General features: G+C 37.6%; 2 protein-coding genes across 3 annotated transcripts in view; one reads left to right on the top strand and one right to left on the bottom strand.

Annotated features, from left to right (window-relative positions):
* The window catches only part of FSD2 (fibronectin type III and SPRY domain containing 2), a 36,940-nt gene extending 19,435 nt beyond the window's left edge, over window positions 1-17,505 (top strand). The window contains exons 7-14 of one of the 2 annotated variants that reach the window (XM_072402435.1): window positions 553-708; window positions 4,961-5,095; window positions 6,344-6,497; window positions 7,364-7,497; window positions 9,346-9,475; window positions 10,344-10,520; window positions 12,738-12,996; window positions 13,301-17,505. In XM_072402435.1, coding sequence (XP_072258536.1) covers window positions 553-708; window positions 4,961-5,095; window positions 6,344-6,497; window positions 7,364-7,497; window positions 9,346-9,475; window positions 10,344-10,520; window positions 12,738-12,990 — 1,139 coding nt within the window. In that variant the 3' untranslated portion in view covers window positions 12,991-12,996; window positions 13,301-17,505. Of the gene's footprint in view, window positions 1-552; window positions 709-4,960; window positions 5,096-6,343; window positions 6,498-7,363; window positions 7,498-9,345; window positions 9,476-10,343; window positions 10,521-12,737 lie in introns of both variants that reach the window. The other variant, XM_072402434.1, reaches the window with a different exon arrangement.
* Window positions 17,506-17,659: 154 nt separating this feature from the next.
* The window catches only part of PDE8A (phosphodiesterase 8A), a 111,840-nt gene continuing 102,091 nt past the window's right edge, over window positions 17,660-27,408 (bottom strand). Inside the window, exons 16-21 of the mRNA XM_072399107.1 lie at window positions 26,140-26,338; window positions 24,830-25,047; window positions 23,649-23,781; window positions 21,547-21,711; window positions 20,773-20,902; window positions 17,660-19,184 (exon numbers count right to left, since the gene is read on the bottom strand). Of these exons, the coding sequence (XP_072255208.1) occupies window positions 19,078-19,184; window positions 20,773-20,902; window positions 21,547-21,711; window positions 23,649-23,781; window positions 24,830-25,047; window positions 26,140-26,338 (952 nt within the window). The 3' untranslated portion in view covers window positions 17,660-19,077. The remainder of the gene's footprint in view (window positions 19,185-20,772; window positions 20,903-21,546; window positions 21,712-23,648; window positions 23,782-24,829; window positions 25,048-26,139; window positions 26,339-27,408) is intronic.

Genomic DNA, 27,408 nt, shown 5'->3' with positions numbered 1-27,408 from the left:
AAAAAGCCACCAGGTATTTAGGAAAATACTCATTTTACATGAGGTTTGTTAAAGGAAACTACATTTTCTATTACTGCTGCCACAACCTAATCCTATGACAGAAGTGTGCATATCATAGAAGAGATGTTATGTTTGTCTCTGGTCTAAAGAAATGTGGACATTTGAGTTAAACTGGCTGTCCACACACATGACTGAAAAAAATCCTGAAACACTTACTTACTTGTGTTTTCAGAAATTCTTATGTGGGACATTAAAAAATTGTATTATAAATTAAACAACATCTATTTTCTTGTTCAGATGCTTTCTGGTAAATTTAAGGTCAATTTGTGATCAACCACACTCATTAGTCTTTTTTGCTGTAGTCTTTAATTTATTAGCAGCAGATGAGTCATTAGGAAGGTCATGATCATGTACCTTCAGCTGTGTGTTCTATGATCACATCATACACCGTCATGCGGTCTGTCACCATTGTCCATGGCATAGTATTTACAATATGATTTATTATATTTATGAATTGATCTCCCAGTAATCTCAAATATCTTTATACTGCAGTGCCTTCAGCTCCTGTAATTAACCCCCAAGCACCCAACTCTGCCACAGCAGTATCTCTCCGCGTATGCTGGAGTCTTTACTCAGAAGACACAGTAGAACATTACCACCTCTTCTATAAGCCGGTATCTGATGTTGCTCAAGGGGAGGATCGGCAAGGTAAAGCTTTCCTAATAAACCATTGTACTACGTGTAGTGCATTTTTACTCCCTATTCGTACATTTGTTGATCTTTTTGCATGAAATAAGAATTCTTTTATTATTTTAAAACAAAAATATATAACATTCAACCAGTGCGAAGAACTTAACAACCAAGCTATTACTGTAGTAATGTATTCGTTCATAATAAAAAAATGTATTTTCAAATGCAACTAAATTTACAAACTTGATTCAATGTTTGCTCCTGGTAATCCTTGTACAACACGGTGGAGGCTGGGAGAGGGAGAAACAATGCTAGGAGCCAATCAGGCTCAGCTGCATGCACATGTGCTGATGAGTGGATAGAAAAAGATGAGGCCATAATTTTGCGGCTCCTTTTTCTCTATACAAACACAGACTGGAGGTATGGGGGGGGGGACCAAGCTGCTTATTTTAAATGCAGTAAAGTGTGGTTCCATCTGGCTGTGTTGATCGCAGGACTAGTTGAAGAGGAATACAAATATTTGGCAGGATAATAATTGACATACTTGCATTTTAATTTTGTAATCAGTTATTCGCCTATCAGCTTTGATATATAGGGGCTGATTTATTAAAGCTATCCAAGACTGGGGAGGATACACATTTATCTGTGAAGCTGGATGATCCAACAAACCTAGAAGGATTTCTAAAAAGTAATTTGCTATTTGTTAGCAAATGTTTTCAATCCTGGGCTTGCTATACTAAGAGGGAGAGCAGAAAGGCAACCGAGGGCTATGTGGGGAAACAAAAGTCCACTTCTAAAGCATTAAGAGTATTTACTGTACACTGGAATTTACCTGTATGTAAGGTCTGTACCAGCATCTTAATCCTATGATGCCTAAACAAATTTGGAGCTCCTTTCCACCCTAATGGGAAGAGAGAAAGCCCACTGACTTCAGCAGAGAGATTATTATAATCTTTTTGAAAGAAAATCAACTCTTGTAGATATATTACCTATAGAATACTTAGCATGTATATGTTTATTATAAAACCAATGCTGGTCCACTTTAAATATTTCAGTATTGTATATTTAGTGTAATATTAACAGGTACTTTTCAAGTATTATGAGCTTAAGTGATCCCACTGTACACGGATTTACAGGAATAGTCTCCTTGTGGTGAAATAATGATGTATGAGTCATAAATTAAATCTCTTCGGATTCTTTTTTGATATTTCTGCTGTGTAATGATAAATCCATGACAATTGAGGCCTATATTTCTTGCACACCCCACGTCTTTATTGAGCAATTATGATCAGGGCCTTCTCAGCTTTACCCTAATCAGCCAGTGTGATTAAACCCTCTACTTCATTACACAGTGCACGTTTGTCACTAATAGCACAAATTACATTGATTTAGATAAATCATTTAAATCATTCTGACTCAATATGAAATACAACAACGATTGTGCTAATACCTTAGGCCTCACTACCTCTACTCCTATGCTATTTACCGTCCCTAAGGTTGTGGGATGGTAAATATTTCCTGTTCCATAAGGTCCTGGCATGTCACCGTGGAGCAATAGACCTGATTTATTAAAGCTCTTAAAGGCTGGAGAAGATACACTTTCATCAGTGCAGCCGGGTGATCCAGCAAACTGGCTCCAGGATTCAAAACATTTGCTATGAAAAAGGCTGGATCACCCAGTTTCACTGATGGAAGTGTATCCTCTCCAGCTTTGGAGAGCTTTAATAAATCAGGCCCTATGTCACTACATACATGTTATGGATATGTTGAGTGTTAACAACTTGCTTACTTTGAAACAAGAGCATAACATACATTAACAAATTTGTGTATACAATTCTGCAGAGTTTGCAGCAGTAAAGTAAAATTATGTGATGTGTATAATGTGAATACTGATCTTCTGTTATGTAAGAAGCTTGACTTTATTTTATACAACAAACACATGGAACCTAACCAAAATCAATGAACACAAGCAGAGATATACCACCAGGGTATGCTTGAATCTTTGTTTACATTGCAGCCTCAATCACTAAACCTATCTACCTGATTGTACAGTGTTTGTATGCCAACATTTTTCTGAAACATAAATTAAAGAAGAAAAAATTGCCATACACAATTCATTGAGCAATGCAATATGCATACACCAATTGTATGCTTCATAAAAAAATTGTTGTTTTGTAGTAGGAAAACCAGCAGCATATACGTGGCTGTTTATCATTGTAATGTTATTCCAAGCAGCAGTATATGGTACAAGATGTCCAGAGGGGACACAACCATTTCAGGTTATATGCCCTGAATTTAGGACATTGAGCAGTCAATGTTCTCTCAACATGTTCCCCTGAAACATGTTAGCTGTACTTATCAGCATCATAAAAGATTACCATATTTTTCCATGATCGAAAAGCTTCCAACAGTTTTGTACCAGGCGCTATTCATTTTGTTTATAAAAAATTGATCAACTTACACATCTATACCATCGTGTTCAGAAAGTCAGCAGCCTAGAACCATGATAAGGGCCACTACTAACTGTACTTTACAAAAAAGGCTGACATTGGTCAAGCACCAATATATAGAATTTATTATATATTGGCTATCCAAATATGTAGATCAAATCAAACAGGTCCTAGCACTTTATACATTTTAGCAGATCGAAAGGCGATTGTACAAACAAATTGCTACATCTATGGTGAGTTTAGGGTAAAGTTAGGATCTGGCGATGAGGTGGCAGTGTGGTTACTGCTTCCTCATGTTACTAAACCACTTCCTCTCTACTCTACATTGTGATCAAGAGAATATGAATGGGGAGGCAGTGAAAGGTTCAGTACCAGTCACTGTTACCCCCTGTCAAATGTGCAAATGTCGGTTCCTTAAGAAACAGTGCAGCAATGCTGGCGGCTGACTCTGAACCTAACCCAAGACTGATCCTTATTACAAAAGATGTATTTACCCTTTAGATAGACTTGGGCTCTATTCTGTGTGCTTATTCATTAGTGTGAGATCTACCTTGTATTTGAACATTAGGAACTTGTTTGGGAAGTAATTTTTTTCAATTTAGTAATAGTTAATAGTCCTCGTTAATGTGATCCTTTTTAATTTGTTTGTTTTGAAGTTGTATTATGTGTATATGTATACAAGGCCTGCTATTACCTTGAATGAGTCTGGTATTTTCCTGTTGTGTAACAGTTTAAGGGAGTTAATATTACGATGATTTCCTTCTCAGTTTTTTCATTGCTGCACAGGATATATGCATGTGTGCTCCCATAGATTTGAGAAAGGACCACACTGCAATGAGGAACCTTGATGTTTGTGTGTGGCTTTACCATATACTTGGGTGAAAAATGAAATCTTTGTTTTTAGTAAAATATTGCCAACAGTTTTAAAAAGATTTCCTTAACTAACAAGCCACCCACTGGGGACCTTTGGTCATGAATTATATGGGCTGCCAATGCATTATAATATTATGCATAATTTCTCTTTGATATCTAACAAAAAAGCTGCTGATCAGGAAGATATAAGGGAATACTAAAATAAAGGATGTAAAATCCAGAGGACAATGAGGATTATAAATAAATCTGACTTTTGGACAGTATAAAGGTATATTGTAATAAAGTGGTTAAAGCCAATAGCGCTTAAAATAGGCCCTGACTTGACCACTAAAGTGGAATTTTTATTATATTCTATTAATAGGAGGCCTGCAGGACAGGACATTGAGGTTGATTTACCAAAGAAGCAGCAAAGTCAATCTTACCTTGATTTGGTGAATAGGGGAAAGCTGTGTTTTTTTGTATGGGCAACCATTTGCAGAGTATTTATTCTATAAATAAATCTACCTTGTTTCATTACTAGGAACAATAATAAATTCTGGCCCTGCTCCCTTACACCTACTATGCCAACATAGTGCACATTTGAGTACCCCTCAAAATCATATAAACATTCAACCTATAATCCTTATTCAGTGCTCAAAATTCTACATCCACTGGGAGAGAAATATGGATACTGCAATTGCTGGCCATCTTTAAAAAATTGCTGCCATCACTGGATGGACAATGATCTGGGTCACTGGATGTGGAACAAGCATACCTTAGCTGAAGCCAGAGCCAATCTAAACTTTATGATCTGCATAGTTATTTAATGTCAGCATGACAGTCAGCAACCAGTATGGACACTACTGGCAGCCATCATAGTTCCTTCATGCATACAAATGACTTGAAATGAATACTGTATTAAATAATGATGATACATATCTTATTCTTCAATTTCTTTCTGTCCATAGAGTTTATGATACGATCCAAAGAAACATACTGTACGGTAACAAACCTGATGCCAAACACACAGTATGAATTCTGGGTCATTGCAATAAACGCAAGTGGAGAGAGCCCAGCAAGTGAAAATGCAGTGTATGTGACAGGTAATGGTATGGTCATATAACAAACTGTAATTAGTACCCAAAGCATGAAAGGAAAATGGGCATCCAGCCATTGTTTTACTCATAGTGCACTTCAAATTAGGAACAGTGTAACTTAGCAAACAATTTATAGTGTTAATAAGAAAGCATTTCCTTGTGTATGTACAGGTATTCCTCAGACGTACCCCTAAGTAAGGGGATACATACATGTGGACTGGGACGAAGGGGGATGGGGACAAGCATTGTTCTGTAGTTCAGCAGGCAGGGCTGACAATGCTACTGTGGATGTCCATATAGAAGTTAGGAGCACATGGGTTCAGTACTGTCCACATCCATCCGCTATAAAATGTTCAGAACCAACGCATTGATTGGGACAGTGGACAGTACCAGCTGCTGCACAGAAACTGCCATGCCTGCCATCCAGTCTGAACAAACCCTAGGCCCCAGCGGCTGCTAAACCCCTGCCAGCAAGGGTGCTTTTTTCTGCAACGTAATCATTAAACAGAAAAATGCCAGTGGATGGGAATTATCTTTGGAGTCAATCTCCTACCGGTAGTAACAAAGGGAAACTAGCTCCAGAAATGCACACAGAGGAAATTTTGGATATTATGGGTAACAACAGAAATCTTGTGGTTACTTTTAAAAATGTAAAATGGCAAATTACATTCACATACAAATGTTTAAAGGATTTTATAAAATTACAATTATTTCCTAATATCATAATAGATCCAAATATTTTTAAAATCATTTCCAGAAATGTCTTCTTTTTTATATCCCCTGCACACAAGCTCATTAGGCTTTCACTGCACTGTGTACATCAAGGATATTAGTAAAAAATCATAAACACTCATTGTACAGCGGTCCACTAAAATAAATGTGAAATACACAGTTGGTCCGTTTTTGTTGCCACAGTCCTGTTTGTTTGACACCCTCAGGGTAGTATAGTAGAGTCTTCTTAGGACAGAAGGTATTTACATCACATAGCCTGATTTTTGTTTTCATTTAGTGGGCAGAACCATGAAAATATTCCTTTATGCCCATGGGCAAACTGTATATCCAGAATTGCTCGTGTGTCACAATAGCTTTTAAATTAGGAATTTTTGTTGTTTTTTTTATAGCTGTATATAGTATGTGTAGATAAACCTTAATTTTTTATGTTCTGCATTGTTATAATAAACTGGTATAATTTACACATTAATACACAATCCAATACCTTAGATGGAAGATTACATTATGCTTTCTTGTCTCTAGCTCCTTCCCCTCCTATCATTAAAACCAAAGAATGTCTCAGTTGTGAGGATGCAGCTTTCATCTGCTGGGAATCCGGGAACATTAACCCTGTAGAATCATACACTGTGGAAATACAGAACGCTAAAAATGAGAAAGAAGACAACTCTTTTTCAGAGTAAGTATACTTTACCCTCAAAGCTACCATCACACACACATACCGCTCTAGACTATGTCAGAGATATATTTTTTTTTCAACATGTGTCTGTACCAAGAAATAGCAGGTAAAATAATTTGATGTGTGTACACAGTCTAAGACTTGAATTGAAATTTTTAGATCAAAGGCCCTGCTTTGTCATCTTGAACAGGAGGCATACCAGATACTATTTTTTATGTATATTTCTGCAATTTTTTCTGACATACAGCTGCATACAGCTAGTACAGCTTACATGATGCAATATTAAAATTGTTGCACGCTCCATGCTGTCCCTCCAAAATGGAAAGTCTGATATAAAATAAAATTGTGCTTAGCTTATCGGTACACAAATTTGCATTAGGAATATGACAGTGACTGTTGATGCAGACATCAGAGGAAGACACTCCCAGTGACCCTATAATGGGTTCTCTGAATTCTTGCTACCGTGAATTACATATACTGTACATAAAGATGTGTGAATCAGTAGCTCACTGATTGATTCACTTCTTCCCTGATACAGCTCTTTGAACAGGTACCAATCCTTGTAATTAATATAATGCTTCATGTGTTTTATATAATAGATGTACTTCTGGATTGTGGGATAAGAGAAAGTGGGATAAGAGAAAGTGCTAAAAGAGAGGGAACTCATGAAATACTCAAATTACAGCTCTGATCTATATTTATGAACAGGCGGAACAATTATATCTTTAAGAGAATTTAACTGAATTAGACCTCAATTTACTCTGAAAAGCTGCTATTTGAATAAAACTCCCTTAGTGCTAAATTAATTGTTATGTCTGCTGTCAGCTGCATACTTGCTACTAGTAATTCACAATGTTCTTTCACAGGTGTATTGTTGGAATTCCCATCTGTGAATCCCTCATCCTGCTGAAGCCGAATGGGATGTATCACATCAGCGTCAAAGCTGTGAATGTGGGTGGGCCGAGCGAGAGCAGCAAGCCTGTTTCCATTAATACCACAGGTATTCATTGTGCAGGAGGAGGATGGCAAATGCCATTTACTATTTTATTGTCACACATACTTCTCTGCTCACCTTATCACATTCACTGTGTAGAAACATCGTAGAAACCATTCAGTGCTCCCATTGTGACCTGCACAGTCAATGAAATCAGCCAATGATGAACCAATAACCATGAGACCTAAATGTCCTAAGTTTCTAAAGTTATTCAATGATTCATTTTCATTGCCATACACAATGCATCTCTTAGCTGTAGGGAAAGTTGGCTTTTATCGATTACAAATACAAACCTTGTGCAACTGTAAAAGTTACCTTCAGGCACAGGAGCTTAAATGTAAATATATTTCTTACAAGCTGCAATGAATACAAATTCACCTTGTGTTTGCCAAATGCCTCTGCAAACTCAGGTATTACTATATATTAGTAATTATTAGTAGTGGCATCATCACTGTGCTGCACATAGCTTCGGGAAAGAGCAGAGATGTGGGGGTTGGGGAACCCAACATGACCACCCTTTATAGATTGTGTACAGAAAATTGCATGTGGGTGGATACAAGACTAATTACCAAGAACAAGGTGAAAGACCTGCAGTGACTGGTCTTTACTATAGGAAAAACCTGTACAAGGATTCAGGCTGGATGACGGTACAGATCTCAAGGAATTACACCTCAAGATTCATGAGTACACATGCCTCTTTTATTTAGGTGATACTTACTTATCCAAAAGTTCAGCTTCAAAGTAATGATAATCCTTTTTCGTAAAAATATAAAATATTAATTTTACAAATTATCATTCTACCACATTCTGTATTCATTTATCTACCTTCGTCCTTTGACAGCTAGAAATCAATGTGGCTGAAAGCTGTCTGAACTGTGAGGGCTCATTCTCATGTGGTTACCATATCAGCCTTGCCATGCTGGTCACATGGATTTGTTGTACAGGTAGTCCCCGGGTTAAGGACATCGGACATACAGACGCCTCCTAGATATGAACGGGGCTTCCCTACTTGCTCCTGTGCAGAACAGTCTTGAAGGGGGGAGGGGGTGGTTTGCATGACTTGCAGAAGAAATCTTTTGCTAAACACAGCTGAAGTTGTGCCTGATCTTAGGTGGTGAGCTCTTTCTGCAGCCTCTTGTAACTCATTAATGACCAAGACAAACTCTGCAGTGGTTTATTTTTGCATATCAAAGCACAGCTTGCTCCAAAAGTTACTTTACATAAAAGGGTAGACAACCCTTTTATGTAAGGTAAAAATTCTGTTTGTTTGTTCTTTTTTAAGTGCAACACCCTTTTTTAAAAAAAAAAAATGGTGCAGCACCGCCCCGTTATTCTCGATCGCCTAGGCTCAGGCATGCGCACAAGGAACCCTTTTGTCACACGATCTCCTGCCTGGGTCAGGTGACATAGGAAGAAGAGGAGAAGATGGTGGGGGCCTGGAGCGCCGGCCCTAAGGGATTGAAGGTAGGTGTATTTTTTTTGTTTTGGGGGACTTTTGAGTTTATTTCCTTTTTAACTCTCAGTGAGGATTTTATACAGTAACTGACATCATGCTGCCTAATAATATGGTGAGACCAACAGAAGTCCTACATGCATTTATTAAGATAATGTACCTGTTTCAACTTATACAAATACATACAAATTCAACTTAAGAACAGGATGTTTGGTGAAACAATGCACAATGCAAACAATGCAATGCCTGTTGTCCAGGCCCCTTGAGAATGCCATTTTCTCTGTGGTAGAACATTAATCTAATTTAACAAACTTTGCTCAGTGTCTGAGACTTTGACTGTTTTCTGAATCTAATTTTCTGATTAATGCAAATTATTTTATCCAACCCTGTAATCTTTTCAGGTACTTACTTTTATCTTAATGAAGAAACTTCTCATCCATTGCTCTCCATTTCTGATAACGGATCCACAATCTCTTGTGAAGAGGAGGAAAGTCTAGAGGATTTGCCTTACCACTGCAATAATTTCTCAAGGTATTGTATAAAAAGTAAAAAGGTAATTAAACATTCCACATCATAATGGTACCTATAGACACGAGATGACAGGCATGCCATGCAACTAGACTGTGTCCAGCAGACACAACAGGGGATTGTTGTAAGACATAATAATCAGATAGGAGTCTGTGGCACACCTCACATTTTCTCTGCATGGTCCATTGATAGACTCAGGCCTGCAGATATGAATGCCTATGAAAATACAGTGAGAAAAGTTCGGGTTTATCGATCACTTACCTGGTCCCGCTGCGATCGTCCATCGTCGTGTTCCAGCGTCGTCCTCCAGCGTCAGGTGTCCTCTCCGGGAAGAAGAAGCCGGCCCGCTTCTTCTCCCTCCGTGCCATTGCAGAGAGTCGGGGCAGCTCTAGTCTAGAGTAGTCACTACTCTGCAGATTCCAATAGAGTAAGATCACTGTTCTATGTCATGCTAATGCTAGTGAGAGATTGTAAATGGACACATGAAGTCTGGCAATCCTTTACCACTGATGTTATTTCCCTGTATCAAGGTGTTATTGGAATTTACCTTGTTAGGTTTGCTGGCTATACTGTACTACCATTGGTGTTTCTCCTGAAGAAGCTATACCAGCGAGGAACGTTGAGGAACACATACATTTTTTGTAAAACAGTTGGTTAAAGGATTGTTTGACATTGCATGATTTAAATAGTGTTTGTTTTATTGTTTTAATTATGTCTTAATAAAGTGATTGATTTTACTTGAACATTGTACCTTAGGTTCCACTGATTTATATACTGTTGTTGCATGATTAAGGGATGTGGTACTATACATAGACCCAGTATCTCCGTTGTTTACATGTATAAAGAAAATGTTGTTTTTTCTGGTTTGCAGATGTATTGCCGTTTTGGGAAATCTCATACCCTTCAAAGGGAGGCATTACTGGGAAGTAGAAGTGGATGAGAACACAGAATACAGGGTTGGTGTTGCCTATGAAGACACAAACAGAAGTGGTATGCTCGGAGCTAACAATAGTTCCTGGTGTCTGAGACACATCTGTACACGAACACGGTATAGTATTCATTACCCTAAATTAAAAGAACATAAATACCAGCCAATGAGACATTTTCACATTTCTCGATCATAATGTGGGTCTTCTTAGATAGGCTTCATAGGTAAGGGCTGGTACGAATTGGGCATATATGCTGGCAATTTAGCACTCAACCCAATCCAATGGATTTTCTGATCTGTACATGATCGTCTACAAGTCCTTAGACACTGCACATATACCTGACCCCCAATCTATTTTCTCAGGCAAAAAAGTAATTTGAATGTCCAATGTTATCTATCACACAGAGCACAAAAAAGTGACCTTACAATCAGTATTTACCAACGTGTCCAATCTATTCTAGATCAATGAGTAAGGAGAATTGGTCATGTGGCAATTATGCTTGATCATAAAAAATATTTATATATTTTACTCCTGATTCACTTTAGATCCCATCGAGTAGAAAGTAGATCGGAAATACAATGTTTGCCCATCTGTACCCAGCCAAAATGCTCCAGGTCATGTTCCCCTGTGTATTGCTATATGACCATAGCTTAGATGATGCAGAGCACAGGAAAAGCTGGATTCTGTATTCCTAGCAGTCACATTGGTGGCCGATCTGACAAGCAGGTCAGAAGTGAGGAGGTTTTGCTGGTGAAAAGTGCAGTACGTGTACCCAATGCCAGGCCTTCCTAATTACCAGTCCTTCTCAGCATGGGAAGATTTTAGAGAAGGCTTCACATCTGAAACAGTTTCAGGCTTTCCAATGAAAGGGGACACAAACCTGTGCGAGAAAGCAAAAAGGTTCACTGCTGCCCCCTGGAGCTGCTCATGCTCACTCTTTCTTTACTTCCTGGACCCCTCTATTCGTCCAGAAAGTGAAGTGACATGCCCTGTACTTTCTGGGTGTGGGGGAGCAATAGACTCAGTCTCTTTCCTCTCATGTGACACTGATGGCCCGTCTGGATGTGCAGGCACCCAGCACTCTCACATGGGGACGAGAAGAGACTCCTTAGGTCTTTAAATTATACCTTAAGTTGCTGTTTGGAGTTTACAAATAACTTCTCCTCACCCCATGTGAAGCGATGGAGGAGTAAAGGGAACATTTTTAACTAGTTTTTTACAAGTTTAAGAATTTGCGGGGGACTGTAATAATGTGAACTGTGTAATATTGCAATGACAGGTTGCAGCCCCAGCAATAATGACATGAGAAAAATTCATCTCAATCTTTACAAGTTGTAATGTAAATTTAATGTAAACCTTTCAAAAATACTGGAGCTTCCACTGTTGGCTTTCTACTGCTAGTTGTTAGCTGGAATAGTGACTGGATTCAGTATTTTTACAGTCAATGGCCCTGATTTATTAGAGCTTTCCAAGGCTGGAGAGGATACACTTTCATCAGTGAAGCTGCACGATCCAGCAAACCTGGAATGTATTTACTAAAAGGTATTAGCTATTTGTTAGCAAACGTTTTCAATTCTGGACCAGATCTTTTCCAGGTTTGCTGGATCACCCAGCTGAAAGTGTTTCCTCCCCAGCCATGGAGAGCTTTAATAAATCGGGGCCAATGACCCAAAAGATGTACACAGATGGGAAAATTCAGATGTCCAAATCTACAATCTTGTTGTAGATCTTTGACTGAAAACATTAACTTAAAAGGGATCAGGGTGGCTGCCAGAATGGTCAGCAAAGTCTTCACATTTCTCTCATATACCTTTTCCTTTAAAGACATGCCAGAGGGTTCAATATTTGTTATTATAGCATTGGAAATATTTATGCGATTATAATAAACGTATCTTTCACTTTCACTAATCTCTAGTGGGAACTCAAAGCTCTCCAAGACTGGAGAAGATACAATATATTTAGTGAACCTGGGAGATCCAGTAAACCTGGAATTATTGTGGTCCAGAATTCAAAACATTTGCTAGCAAATGACTTTGAAGAAATCCATTCCAGGTTTGCTGGATCACCCAGCTTCACTGATGAAAGTGTATCTCCTCCAGCCTTGGAGAGCTTTAATTATTCAGAAGCAGGAAGGGATCTGCTGCAAGGTTTGCCAAAATTCTTGCAATATATGAAGATGACCGGGGTGTTTTTTTTTTCTCTACAAAGTTGTGATTTAGGTGTAAGTGTATCACTGATCTCAGCTTTCATTTGAAAATGATTACCAATTGTAGCTAATTATAATTTATTTTGGTGGCATGTTAAACATGTAATTAATTTAAAATATCTTTCAACAGGCACAGATATGAGTTCCTGCACTGTGGTGTGGCCCCGGACATTCGGATCACAATACCCCCGACAAGAATTGGAATTCTGCTTGACTATGACTATGACAGTTTATCTTTTTTCAACATGAACATTAACCAACACCTGTACACATTTCAATGCCAGTTTCAACATCTAGTACATCCATGCTTTGCTCTGGAGAAAAGAGGAAAACTGAAGATACGTAATGGTATTCCTGTACCACATTCACCGACTGTGCCCTAAGCAGAGGTAATAGTATTTATTATGAATATATTTATCTCACAGAAATATGTATATATACTATGAGGCTATAAAGTAAGTGAAGACCTTTCTATCTCTTTCTCTATGTAGATCTAATACTAAGCCCATTGATCAAATGGACTGTTGTAAAAACAAATGACTTGAAATGTTAGATTTTTTTTTTTATTTTTTACCATTTCTAATCTGTTCTGTTTATGGTGAAACATAATTTGTAGTTTATGTTAAAATTCAGATATAATCCTGGACCCACATGCTTTATCAGTGATATCAGATTCATTCTGCTTCACAACAGGTTTTATACCAGCACTGCACCTGCTGTACTGCATGGAGGGGACAAGATTTACAAAGACTAAATTTTGGGTCTTAGAGTATTTTTTATTGCTTACTGTAACCATGTTTTGCAGCACACAAATGAAATAAAAATATTAATCATAGCTAGTTACTAGGGGCTACAAGAAATGGATTTGACAGCACAGTATTTTATACATACATGAGTGATCGCGGACGGGAGGTATGGCTTATCTTATCAGATCCCCTGCCAGCAGAAAACCAAGGCAGCCAGAAGATGCAGAAAGGAGTATGCAAGACCAGTCACCCTGCAAAGGGGAGAGAGAAGTGACAGGTCTTCACCACAAGACCGCCCTGCATACAGTATATTATTATTAATATTATTAATAATAAACGAGATTTATATAGCACCAACATGTAACACAGCGCTGTACATTAAATAGGGATAAATACAGTGTGAAAATGGTTTGTTCTGGATAATAATAATAAAATACACAAAGGACACTAAGGCTGTGTACAAACGTTCCATATTTGTCGTTTGAAAGGATCTTTCACAATCCTTTCCAACGACAAAAGACTGCACGATGCATGAACAAGCACTGTACATACAGCACCGTACCACCATACAGCATGACAGAGCATCATCTTGCTACATTCTCTGCTTCACTTTCATTACGATTGTTCGCCATTCATCGTTTGTGGATCCACCAGGACAAATACATGAGCGACGAATGAAGAACGTTGTACACACGTCAGATTCTCGTCTGATATCAGCCGTAAGGCAATTATCAGATGAGAATCATCTGACGTGTGTCCATAGCCTAAGGTTTAACTAAACACGATACTTGTAAATACATAATAGTTCTTTAGGCTAAAAAGTTCAGTTTGTTTCTGGTTCTAATTTCCAATTTTATGCTTCATTATACTTTTGAATAAACACACCTATAATGCCAAATTGGAAACACACAGAAAAGACAAATTTCATCACAAATTATATTTTTAAACAGTAATGGGAAAAAAAGCACATCGTCATGAGTATCAATACATAATAGGAAACATCATCTGGTCTTTTGCAGGTCTTAAAAACTGGTAAACCTCAGATGAACAACATATACACTGTGCCATTTATTTATTAAAGACTAAGTCAAAGTACAGAAGCTGTGTGTAAAAAAATAAAACAGTTTGCTGGTCTGGAGTACTCCGGTGTGTGTTAGTACTATGCCTAGGAGGAAAGATATCAGCAATGGTTTTAGAGATGCGATTGTTGATTCCCATCAATCTGGAATGGTTTATAAGGCCATTTCTTTGTATATAGGATCATTCTGCAGTGAGAAAGATTATTCATACGTGAAAATGATTTAGGACATTTATCAATCTTCTAAGAAGTGGACATCCTAGCCTTTGTATATTTAAGTATTCTACAGTCAAATGTAAAGCCATCTGTTGGTTGCAATGGTCCAGTCAAAGTCCAGACCTAAACATAATCTAAATGCCATGGCAGGACCTTCTGAGAGATCTGAATTAATTAATTCTTACAAACCTTAATTAATTGAAGAACTGTTTTATTTGGGCAAAAATTTACCCACAGCAATGGGCCTGATTTAATAAAGCTTTCCAAGGCTGGAGAGTATAGATTTCATCAGTGAAGTTGGGTGATCCAGCAAACCTGGAATGCATCTGGTCCAGGATTGAAAACATTTGCTAACAAATAGCAAATGGCTTTTAGGAAATCCATTCCAGGTTTTCTTGAATCACCCAGGTTTTCTGATAAGTATGTATCCTCTCTAGCCTTGGAGAACTTCATTAAATCAGGCCAAATGTGGGAGACCAATTAAAGTCATATGGGAAACAATTACCTCCAGTTATTCCTGCAAACGGTTTCAAACTACTCATGGGGTGTACTTAGTTTTTCACACCTAGCTTCTCCCTTTTAGCTTTATCTTTGTTAAATACATGACGACACGGTGGAATCTGTTGTGTGTTGTTTTCAACTGAGGTCAGATTCAAATAATTTTGGAACCAGGACCAAATGATTTCCTATTCTTTCATGTCCTGATATGTAAATCCTGTAAATAAAGAAGGAATATTTTCTTTTTCTCATTATTGCATTTAAATAAACAAAGCATTGTACTTGAAATTATTTTCCCACTGTAAGTCCTAAACCTGCTATTTCTGTATTTCATTTATATGAAATGCTATTCTTTATTCATACAGATGCACCATACGTGTCGTCAATGACATATGTTACCATAGAAACTAGTGTTAAGGTGAGATTCCAAGAAATGTGCAGGCATTAGGATATGTCAGTATATTTTTATGCACTGTTTATAGAAAAGACCGAAAGAACAACTTGCTTTGGTAAGTTTGTTTCTTTATATAGCCTTTTGTGCATGCTGTGCATTCCATACATGCTGTATATGTGGGCAGGGTTAGTATGTAAAGGAAAATAGAAATAGTCCCAACACTATACAGTATATACCTAAAAACGCTAGATATATAAGGATCAGCTTTACATCCAGGCACTCAGCGTTCTTTACAAAGAGTTCAGCAATAGCAGCTTATTAAGCATTTATGATTTTACTAGATTTCTCTCATGTATTTCTGGACACTTAGGACAGAAGTATTCTAACTCCTCTTCAGTTTTCTCTCCTGACAATACCGATGTTCAGTCCCCTCTGTAAGCATTGCCCTGTAGACCTCTATTCCTTACCTCCCTCATCATATATAAGCCAGAATGTCATAGCTTTACAATGACAGGGAATTATTTGTGCCAAGGTTACCAAAGGAGCTAAATTTTCTTCAAAGCTGATGAAGACACTTGTCAGGTAACACAAAAAATACTCAATTCCATGTGTAAAAAGCAGAAAGTAATATGAATAGAAGCAGGGCAGGACAAAAGCAAATGTTGCACTGGGCCTGATATATTAAATCTCCAAGACTGGAGAGGATACACTTTCAGCAAACCTGGAATAGATTTCTTCAAAGTCATTTGCTATTTGCTAGCAAATGTTTTCAATCCTGAACCAGATCCATTCCAGGTTTGTTGGATCACCCAGCTTCACTGATAAAAGTGTATCCTCTCCAGCCCTGGAGAGCTTTAAAAAATCAGGCCAACTGTGAGAATGCCTTCTACCAAATGTTTGTATGACCAACCAAAACTTTGAAGCAACTTGTATTGTAGCCACTATCTACACAGGACTATACTGAAGGCAAAAAAAGGTTAGAGAAGCTGCACTTTTTGTATTACCTAATAGTGTAATTTTTTTTTTTACTGAATTATCAAATTGTTTTAGAGTTAAGGAAGCCAGGCAATTCAAGCTGGGTTACCTCTGATTTTTTTGGTTAAGCACAGAGCTCTGTATTTGAGTTCCTAATTAAAAGATACAATTTGTTCCTTAGGAGAATGGATTCACACAGCTCTTCTCTATTTTGAAGCTTCTAGGACAGGGGTGTCAAACCCAAATACACAGAGGGCCAAAATCAAAAATTTAAACCAAGTTGCAGGCCACCGTTGAAATTTATTGAAAAAACAATTAATCTCAATAAGAAGAAACACGAACACATGAGAAGAGCATGCAGTAATATGCAGTGGATTGATCTAAATTATTAGGTCAATCTGCATGCTCTTCTCATGTGTTCTTGTTTCTTCTTATTGGATGTGAAACCAAATGAATTGCTGCATTCATTTGTTTTCACATTGCATTCTCTGGCATGGTAAAACAATTAATATAGCAATAGCTCTATGATAATTCCTAATAATAATAATCCTGGTAATTCCTGATTAATGAGTTTACCTGTCAGTATAAACTCTGCAGGGTCCACGCATAGGCTGCTGTTCAATAGACACGAGTGATGCCGCTACTACAATTCCCAGCATCACTTGCGTCTATAAGGCAGAGAGGTCGCTGGTCTAGAGACGCGAGTGATGCCCGGAATTGTAGCAGCACTGTACTTGCGTCTATAGAACAGCAGCTTACGGATTGCAGTAGTGGCGGGCCAGAAAAAAAAAAAAAAGGACATGCCAGGCCAGAGTTTGACACCCCTGTTCCAGGGGGTTTCTTTGCCCAGTCTAGTTTCGGACCGAGACTTTTGTATTGCAGAGGTAACTTAAAGATACCATCGTGCCACACTCTGCAAATGCCTCCTCTACTCACATGAATTAGGGCCATTTTTTGTTTCTGTATGGGTCTTCCAAACACAACTTGGAATAATATTTGGTAAATACCATGCTGCACACAGAAACAGCACATTGATTGACTGTATATGTGTAAGGCATGTTGCAGTTTGGGCCCTCCTGTCCTATGCCAGTGTTGGCAGCTTACAAAAATAAAGAAAAGACACAAGTAAAAAAAAAGATCAACAGTTGACAATTCTTAAAATATACATTTTATTGTTACTGGTGCTTATTGTGAATGTCTTATTTATTCTGTGAAGGTACATACCTTTTGAAACTGGAGTTAAGGAATACCCTTGCAAAAGAAAATAGAGAAGCTACAAAATGCTTTAAATATATTCCTCCCTGTCCATTTCTGCTGTGGAATGCATTGTAGAAACATTGTAGAAAATAAGGCAGACTTCTGATAGGGAACCAAACTGCAAAATTTGTGGAGAGAAATGGGCGATGCCGTCCTCCCCTTGCAGGAGCCAGTGGACCTTCCAACATATTGCATAGCAACTCCAGGCGCCCACTGGCATCATGGGGTGAAATTAACTGATGAGAAATCAGGGCCATCACCAAATGAACCGTACAGCATGTCCCTCCTGTGGCACTGGATTCAAAGCTAAAGGATCCTTTATGACACCATCCAGTATCCATGATAAAACTGAAATCAAAGTAAATCAAACCCCCAAAACAATAGTTTAAACATCCACATTGAGTTCTTACAGTGCAATACAAATGTGTCATTTGAATAATATTTCTGTATTTGCAATATGAAAATAAAAGGTCTGTACATCAATTAAAGGTATAATAATGACTATGAATTGTGTGAATCTGTAATGCATCTAAAGTTGGCTTTGGCTTTTTGTTTTTTGTTATTATTTTTTTTTATAAATCCATAGAAAATATTGAACATCTAATAAAATAAATAAAACATATTTTAATCATAGATGCTATTGATCAAGTTCAAAAACTCTTATGTGTAGTTTTTTTTATTTCTTTATACAATTTGCTACTAAACAGCCTTGAGAAAGCTCCCTATCAGTAGTGTGCAGAGGTGAATGATTGCCCCTTTTTCTGTGATATTAAAAAATAGAGTGGATCTATTTTTCAGAGATCAAAAACTCCTTCAGAAAGAGTGCATTTTAATGTGTTGATTGTTAACAACTATAAGTGCTTTAAAAAAAAGCAGAGTGTTCTCTTCAAAGCCGTGAGACACGAACAATGATTTTCCTTCACTTGAAAGTCTGAGGTTTTTTATTTCTTTGCATCATCTCTCGGAGGAAATTTCCATCCAAGATATCTTCGAAGTTTCTGTCCAAGTATGAAGAAAATAGGCAAATGTTTTTTTATTTTTTCCATTTTTTGAGTACAACCCGTCAGCACTGATATTGCAGCAATCCAGTGTAATTTAACTTGTGATATAAGTTAACAAAAATAAAAAAAGGCTTATTCATTGATTTTGTTGTGTTTTCTTAAGTTTACTGCAAGGTACTGGAGGTAACCTTTGACCTGACGATCCATGAAACTGGAATATACCAGCACGCTCTGGTATAGATGAGGTTACCAACAAAGAACTGGATCCCCTGTAAGGATAGGCTTTATTGACTGAAGGGTGCCAGCTATTCTGGGGGTGGCCGTAGAGTTTTTAGCTGTTTTTCGTCTAGTGATTTCCAATATTTGAAGTTGTTATCCAAATGTTGCATTAAGTTCGGTAAGTCAGCAAATGCTGTGGAGGAAAATAGAAATGACTTAATACATTTTTTTTCATACATTTGCTTTTAATTTTACCTAAGCAGTAAGAAGCAGAAAGTAGAGGATGACTTTATAGTCAACTTTTTTCAAACACAGTACATATTCCAAATAAAGTAATCACTCACTATATGTGTTTGTTTAGTATAAGGCTGTGTAGACATGTTCCACAATTGTCGTTTGAAACAAACTTTTACGATCCTTTCCAACAACAAAAGACTGAACGATGCATGAACGAGCAATGTACATACAGCGCCGTTCCGCTGTATGTACATGGAAAAGGGAGAGGGAGAACGACAGAGCGGCACCCAGCTGTGTTCTCTCCCCTTCACTTGTATTACGATCATTCGTGGATCCGCCGATACTAGCTCTGAGGTGATTATTGGATGAGAAACATCTGACCTGTGTATGTAGCCTAATACTGTATGACAAAATTTATTGTTAAAGCAGAGAGACGGAGGTTATTACATTTAAAAGCAAGGGAGCATTTTCCTTCAGTTTTGGAGTATGGAAGAGTTAGAACCCCAAGTTTTTAGTTTGCCTGTACAGGGCAAATCCTTTGATTTTCCAAGGTGCAGCTTTAACAAGAAGTGTGAAAAAAGTGAGCATTCCCCTTCTTGGACTAAGTGTAAGGGAAACAGCTGTTTCCATTAAAATATTTACTATTACCTCCTTCCCTGATCACCACTGTAAAACTTTTGATTCCCATCACTTTCTGTCTCAGGTACAATGGTCAACAATTGAAATAAAGTCAGGTGTACAAAGAAACTCATACATCAAGAAAAACTCAACCATTTCACACTACATCCAAAAAAAAAGCTGGGAGGACTGGTTATTTCCTTCAGCACCAAAAGCCAAGGAAATACCCAGTCTTCCCTTTATGGAGAAGCATGTGAGTCACTCCATAAGACTACACTAGCATGTGTCCCTAATTTTTCCCAATTTTTGTACATGCTGGCCCCAATTCACCACTGCAATCCAGCTGCTGCAATGTAGACTGATAGCAGAAGCCTTTTACAGCTACTTATTAGCAACTAATTTTCCTTTTAGCTACTACATTAGCAAATGTTAGGATTTCATAATTGTTTAATATAATAATATTATAATAAATTATTTCAGGAAGATTAAACGCACATAACAAGGTAAATATTTATGTACAGGAATGTTGTTATTAATAGTATAGAGAGAGGGTCACTGGTTAGTGATTTTGCCTTGTATTCACTTGAATTTAAGTGGATACAGCTTCATTACAAACTAAACTAAGTGGAATATTCTGCTGCTTCAGTTACACAACTTGTGTGTGATTTTTACTGTATTAGCTGGATTATATGACTTCTCCCCTCTGCTACACTTTTCTGTATCATCAATTAGTTATTAGAACAGTGAATAAAATAATCACTGTGAGCTTCCTTCTGCATCAGTGCACTGCTGACACTTAGCTATACAACATAAAAATCTGATTATAAAACAGCTAATGTTCCCATTACATTTCCCCATTACATATATAGGTTCTCCCCACTACTATATCTGTATAATAAATTTTCCTATATAAAATGTAATCTTACCGTCCCATGCATCAAACATATCAGAGATGAAATAATCCACAAATGAGATCTGGGATTTAGGAATACTACATGTATTCCTGTCAAACACAGGCATTACCACAGGTAAACCTTGCCGCTTCTCTTCATCTGTCTGCGGAAAAGAAAATAATCATTGTATAAATATATAAAAAGTATTGCCTAATATTATTCAAAATACAGGTAAATGGATTTGTAGGTAACACATACTCACTCATAGGTAAAGAAAAGTGACAAATCATAGGTAAAGAAAAGTAACAAATCATAGGTAAAGAAAAGTGGTAAAGCATGTATGGCAGGTATGGAGGGTCATAGACAGAGGTGCTGAACTCACAGGGCAAGGTAAAAATATTGACTCATATGGTAAAATCTAGGATGTCATGGTACAATCCTCTTACCTTGTCACCTTGACCATCAGCTATTTCCTTATGTAAAGGACAATGTGAAATACAAAATTTTGTATCTCTATTTGCAAGGAAGTGGTGTTCAGAGCTTAGGCTATAATCGCACCCACAGCAGGACTAGGCAGTTCTGTGCAGCTCCTGGCGGCTTGGCACATTGTCAGATGCTCAGCCACCTGCATGCTCTGCTGGGACTTAAAGAACCATTGTTTGCATATTATGCAGTGGGTGGTATTGTACTGCTCAATGCCACCCTTATTCATTCTCTATGGACTGCCATGGGTGCAACACTACATGTATCTTTGCCATTTTACTTTTGTTTTATGTCTTCACACCTAGCTCAATGTGCATATTTTACCTGAGCAAAGTATTCTTCCGATATCCTACCAGCCCACTCAATACACTGCTGCAGTGCTCGACATGGATTGGAGATGTCCGCACACTTAATGAGCATCCTTTTTATAAGTATCCGATTTTCTGGAGATGTCAAAATGTTTTTAGCAGACTCATCATCACTAGTGCCCTATATGAAAATAAAATAGGCAAACACAGGGGGTTAATACATGCTGGCACAGTAATGAAACTAAAAGCTGTATTGAATCTATGTCATGTGACTCTAGAAATGATTAAATAGCAGCACAAAAAGCTGTAAGCTAATATAGCAATAACAAGTTTCAAGTAATAAATTAAAAAAGGAATCCATAGATGTGCAATTAAAAAGCTGACTTTTGTCAGGTTCAATTGCTGGCTGTGTACTGCTTTCTGGAAATGTGTCCTCACTTCCTGTCTAAAGTTACATACACACGTTATGATTTTTGTTGTTGGACTGAAAGATGCATGAACGAGCTTTTCTATTGTTGATTTTTAAAGTATTTAGGTCAGGGGATTAACTATGAATATTTCAGGGGGAGAAGCAACATAATTTTTTATATATATACATAAAAAAGCTTGTTTTTTTCTGGTCTGCCAATTGTTTCCCTAATATTATGTTTTTACTTTTGATGGTTTTTATTTTGTTTTTAGAAAGGTACAATACCATAATTGACATTGTGTAACTTGAACAGACTGACCAGACTACAGATCTAGGTATAAGTTTAAGTTATGACAATAGGAGAAAAGTCTGATGAGGCTTTAAGAAAAATCTCAGCTGTGTGCCAGGGTTTTAAATAACATGGCCACATTGGAATGTACAATTTCCAGGTAATTGAAAAAGAAAAGAAATAAGAAAAAAAGAATAAAGATATGGTGAGGGTAACAGAAAAAAAAAATCTAAAAGGAAAGATAAAGACAAAAGAGAAAGTGGGTAAGGTGAAGGAGGGAATAGGGAGATAAATGACCTCCAGAGTCCCAAGTCCCCAACATAACAAAAAAGAAATCAAGCTAGTCCCCTGTGATGGGAACATATACTGTATATAATCCAGGGGTTTCATATTCTCAGAAAGATTGAATGGGTGTCAAGAAGAATATTGGCCAGGTTTTTGTTGCCTAACTTCATTGAAACTTCCAGGCATGGGCTATAGTCTGCTTGATATTACAAGATATAAAGCTGGGAGGTTTAAATAGAGTTTTAGTAAGGTTAAATAGCAGGAATGTCAGCCTAAGTACATGAACATGGAACAAAGCCTTCCAAAGCTTAAAGACTTTCAACCAAAATCTAAAGTGCCTCAGACAGGACCACCATGTTTGAAGCACATCACCTGGAACTAGGCATCTCCAAAAGCAATTGACATTGATGACAAGAGGTCATCTTCAGTCTGGTTGGTCACCTAGACACAAATTCATGTGCAGTTGGGTGAGACAGGTAAAGGAGTTCACAGAAATTGATTGAAATAGGTTTTGATGATAGAGGGGAAGGATAACAGATATGTTTGAAGGTGGTTAGGACAAGTGCATGATGCTTTTCTAGGATCATGTGCCAACTAAGAATGAACGTATTGGGCACGATTTATTACAGCTCTGCAAGGCTGGAGAGGATACACTTTCACCAGTGAACCTGGAATGGATCTGGTCCAGGATTCAAAACAGTTGCTGGCAAACAGCAAATGACTCTGAAGAAATCTATTCTAGGTTTGCTGGATCACCCAGGTTCACTGATAAAAGTGTATCCTCTCCAGCCTTGGAGAGCTTTAATCAATCGGGCCAATTGCACAGGAGGTTTTCCTGTTATTTTTTTCATAGACAAGTTAATAAGTGTGATGACTTTATATGTAAAGGAAAAAAAAGAAAATGTTTAATCCCCAAATAAAAACTAGAAATGTAAAACTTTAAAAGGTTATGTTCTGATGCTAAGGGAGAATATTTTTCTGTACTTCCTCTGCATTTTATTACAAGCTGCAAACTAACTCTCTTTAGCTTGTAATAGCTGATGACATAATTATTAGGCTGCACATTACATAAAAGCTGATTATATTAGATCACTTTAGTTCCTGGGTTCAGCCTTACAGATAAAGTTTTACATACCCCATTCTCTTCAAGCGCTGCCAATGGCTTATTGATGCTGTTGACAAACTTATTGACGTGTTCAAAGTGCTTTGTCATCTCTGTGGCTAAAACCATGTCGATGATCGCTTGCCGTAATGTACGGTATTCATTCCTGTTATGGGAGCACACAAGTCATCCAGTCAGTATGCAAAGTTAGAAATAAAGAACTGCACATTATGCACACACTAACATAATTGTAAAGAAATGGTAATATTATCCACAGAATAATCATTACCAGAGCAAGATGTCTAACCAGCAACCATCTCCACCCCCTTCCCCACTTTCAAACTACATAATCCTCACTATACAATATTATAACTTTTACCATTTAACATGTCACATCCTCTGTGCACCTCATTATATAGGACAGCAGTACCTGTATTATTTTCAAATACTTAGTTTTAGATATTTATGTAAAATTATTCTATGCATCATCACTTTAATATTTGTTTAAATTCTCCAAACTTCTCTACAGAGTTAATTTCTCAGTACAAAGAATTTCATTATCCAATATAAAAAGTGCAAAATGATATGTTCCTGGGGGACTAGAGCAAAAAGAAAATCAAGGTGCTGCAAGGTAAACCATTCGATACTGCCCCAAACTGCCTAATGCACCCCACTGGAAATTTGTCTGACTTAGAGGACAAGCATGTTAGGCAATGGAAGATATGGTCATCTTGAACTTTTAAAATGAAAGAAATTTTTTAACCTTAACTGGTCATAAGTTAGCTGGTTAATTGGCTACATATTTAATGTGGCCAGGTTCTGACTTGAATCATTGAGCCTGATTTATTAAAGCTCTCCAAGGCTGGAGAGGATACACTTTCATCAGTGAAGCTGGGTGATCTAGCAAACCTGCAATGAATCTGGTCCAGGATGGAAAACATTTGCTAACAAATTGCAAATGATTAGCAATCCATTCCAGGTTGTTGGATCACACAGCTTCACTGATGAATGTGTATCTTCTCCTCCCTTGGAGAGCTTTAATAAATGACGCTCATTGTTTGGAAATTTTCAAGAGTTTCTCGCTGTTTTTGTACTAACATCCAAATAGATATTCTCCATTTACCAATACATACACATACAGTGACATGGATTTATTTCAGTGCCTTCTGTAGAATAGAAGAACCCACTAAGTTAATGTTTGTCCTGAGTCTCACCTCTCCATGTTTTTGAATATATTGCACTTGTCATCTCTCGTTGTCAGCTGAAAAGCAAGTGCTGCATGATGGCTCTCTAGCACCGCCGTGTCATTGTAAAGAATGGCCAATTCACTCCCAGCATTGCAGAGAAAAGAGTTTGTTCTCCCTGGGTGATCCACATCATGAACAGTGGCAGCAATCAGAGCAGCAACTTCATCGATTGGATCCAAACTTTGCTGAAAAGAGACGAGAAATCACTGTGTAGTTTAGTTTTTGAACCAAAAAAATTGTGAAAATGCTGCAAATTGTTTTGTGCTGGGACAGCAAAACATGAAAAGCACCAGCAGCATCAGCATTACAACACATATTACAAACTTTGTTCTGTGAATTATAGCACACAGCATAAAAAACACTTCACTTGTGCTTGTGTATGGTGTGTATATGTGTGACAAAACCTTTTTTTTTTTTTTTTGAAAGTATGCAAGGGTTAAAAGCCATATACAGTTAGGTCCCTGCATTCTCTTCTGTACTACAGACAGAACAGAGCATTTGTTTCAATTAAATAATTTATGTTCACCTGAACATTCACTTTTCATCTACTATTTGTGGCAAAGATCAGCAGGACAAATATAGAAGGTGAACAGACAATGCTTGGTGTCAGTGCACAATGTCAAAGGACAGCAGGTCCCTGGTGGGTGAATTACACTTTACCTTTACCCAACATGAGGGGGTGCTTGGTAAGTGTAATACAACTTACCCATCATAGTGTCAGTGAGTGCCTGATTGTTTTAATACACCATATCTACCACAGTATAGCCACAGTATACCACAGTATAAAAGTGGAAAAAATGCTAAATTATGCTTGAACATTATGTACCAGGTGAAAACCTTTCAGGCCAGTAGTTCTCCTATTTGGAAGTAGCAATATTGCATAATGATTATTAGTTTGAACACAGATTTCTATCCCATAAACTGGCTGCCTCTCCTGTGTATGGGTAATGGATGCACCTTATCACTGTAGTGACCTGAGAACAGTTACATCCATGTCAAAGATAAAGAATGGAGTTACTTTTATGTACTGGGTTATACTGAAATGCTCCATTGTTCTGATATTTGTTTTCCATCAAATGAATGTAAAAGAGATAAGACAAACACAATTATGGGTTATATAATGTCTCAATAATATTAGCTTAGTCATGTGATCTCTGTCCTACTGCCATGCACTCCTACCTGGAGTCTGTATTATGGTCAGCAGCATCCCAATAATAAGATATTTATTGAAACGTAAAAGAATGTGCAGGAAATAAAATGATTAATTTGCAGCTTACCTTTACTCTTTCTTTGCACAAGAAGTAAGCAGTGGCATGTAGGACATCAGCGGAATGTGTTGAATTATGATAAGCATTGCTTGAATGGTAGTTTGACTCAATAATGTGTAGCCAAGATCTTAATGTTGCTTCTGAGCAATTCAAGAATGAACAAACACCAAATCGAGCAAACATTTTAAGGCCAAGGTACACTAAGGGCCTGTGTGAAAAGAGCAAATCCATGTTGTTAGAGGAAATAATGCTGATTTTATTTAATGCTATAAAACAAGTTATGTCAATGGTTGTAATGTTCTGATATTTCAATTACATACCACACACCCTTTTAATGCTTCAACCTTAAAAGTGCCCGTGGACCGCCATCACCTACCACCATACGATGCTCCCAAATAATTATTTTCTGGATTCATTATTGGTCTGTGATTCTTTAAAACAAAGCTGCACTAATATGTAAATCCCATTACTCATCTATCTTCTTTTACATTTTCATGTTTAGATCACCAACTCGGCAGTGAGAAGAAGAATTATTTACACATTACCTGAACTCCAGATGTCTTTTTTTAATGAAAGGTATTTTGTTCTCCCCAATATGTATGATTGGCTACAAACAATTACATACCTACACAACTTTACTTTGTTTCTGTGAGGACCCATTCATGATTTTTCCTTAATTCCTGATTGTGGATTGGATTCCAGTCTACAGATGGAAAATGGGACTATCTGAGGAATAGGACTTTTGGTTCTATGTTTACAGGTAATCATTCTTCACAGGAAAGCCTACAAGAACCTTTATTTGTCTCCGTTAGGTTCCATTCCTCAGATATACCTTTTTTACAGGCATCATGTCTACAAGCGGAAAGTGGAAATATGTAAGAAATGGAAATTCACAGAGACAAAGTCAAGGCATGTAGCTTACCATGTGTTATGAGTTCTGCTATATTCTGCTTCTCCTGCTGGTGATGCTGAACACCAGGTCTACCAAGGAATTCCATTACCCCACCAGTAGGTGACATTCAAAAAGAACTTAGGCATGCAGTTGGGCCTTCCCTAGGTAAGGCAGAACTAAAGTGAAAAAAAAAAAAATAACACTTACTTTTAATCCCAAAGATCCCTTGATGACACTGGACCTTCCTTGAACCAGTCCCGTGCCATCCTGGAACCCCTCTTTGTCCCAGCAAGGAAGAAGCGCCGGGCACCGTGATCTACAATCTTCTTCTTCAGTCTTCTTGCTACATCACCCAATCTTGCACTGCACAGGTGCGAGATTGAGTG

This window comes from Pyxicephalus adspersus, chromosome 2 (assembly GCF_032062135.1).
Source record: "Pyxicephalus adspersus chromosome 2, UCB_Pads_2.0, whole genome shotgun sequence".
NCBI classification, from domain to species: domain Eukaryota; kingdom Metazoa; phylum Chordata; class Amphibia; order Anura; family Pyxicephalidae; genus Pyxicephalus; species Pyxicephalus adspersus.
This window is presented reverse-complemented; position numbering and strand designations above follow the sequence as displayed.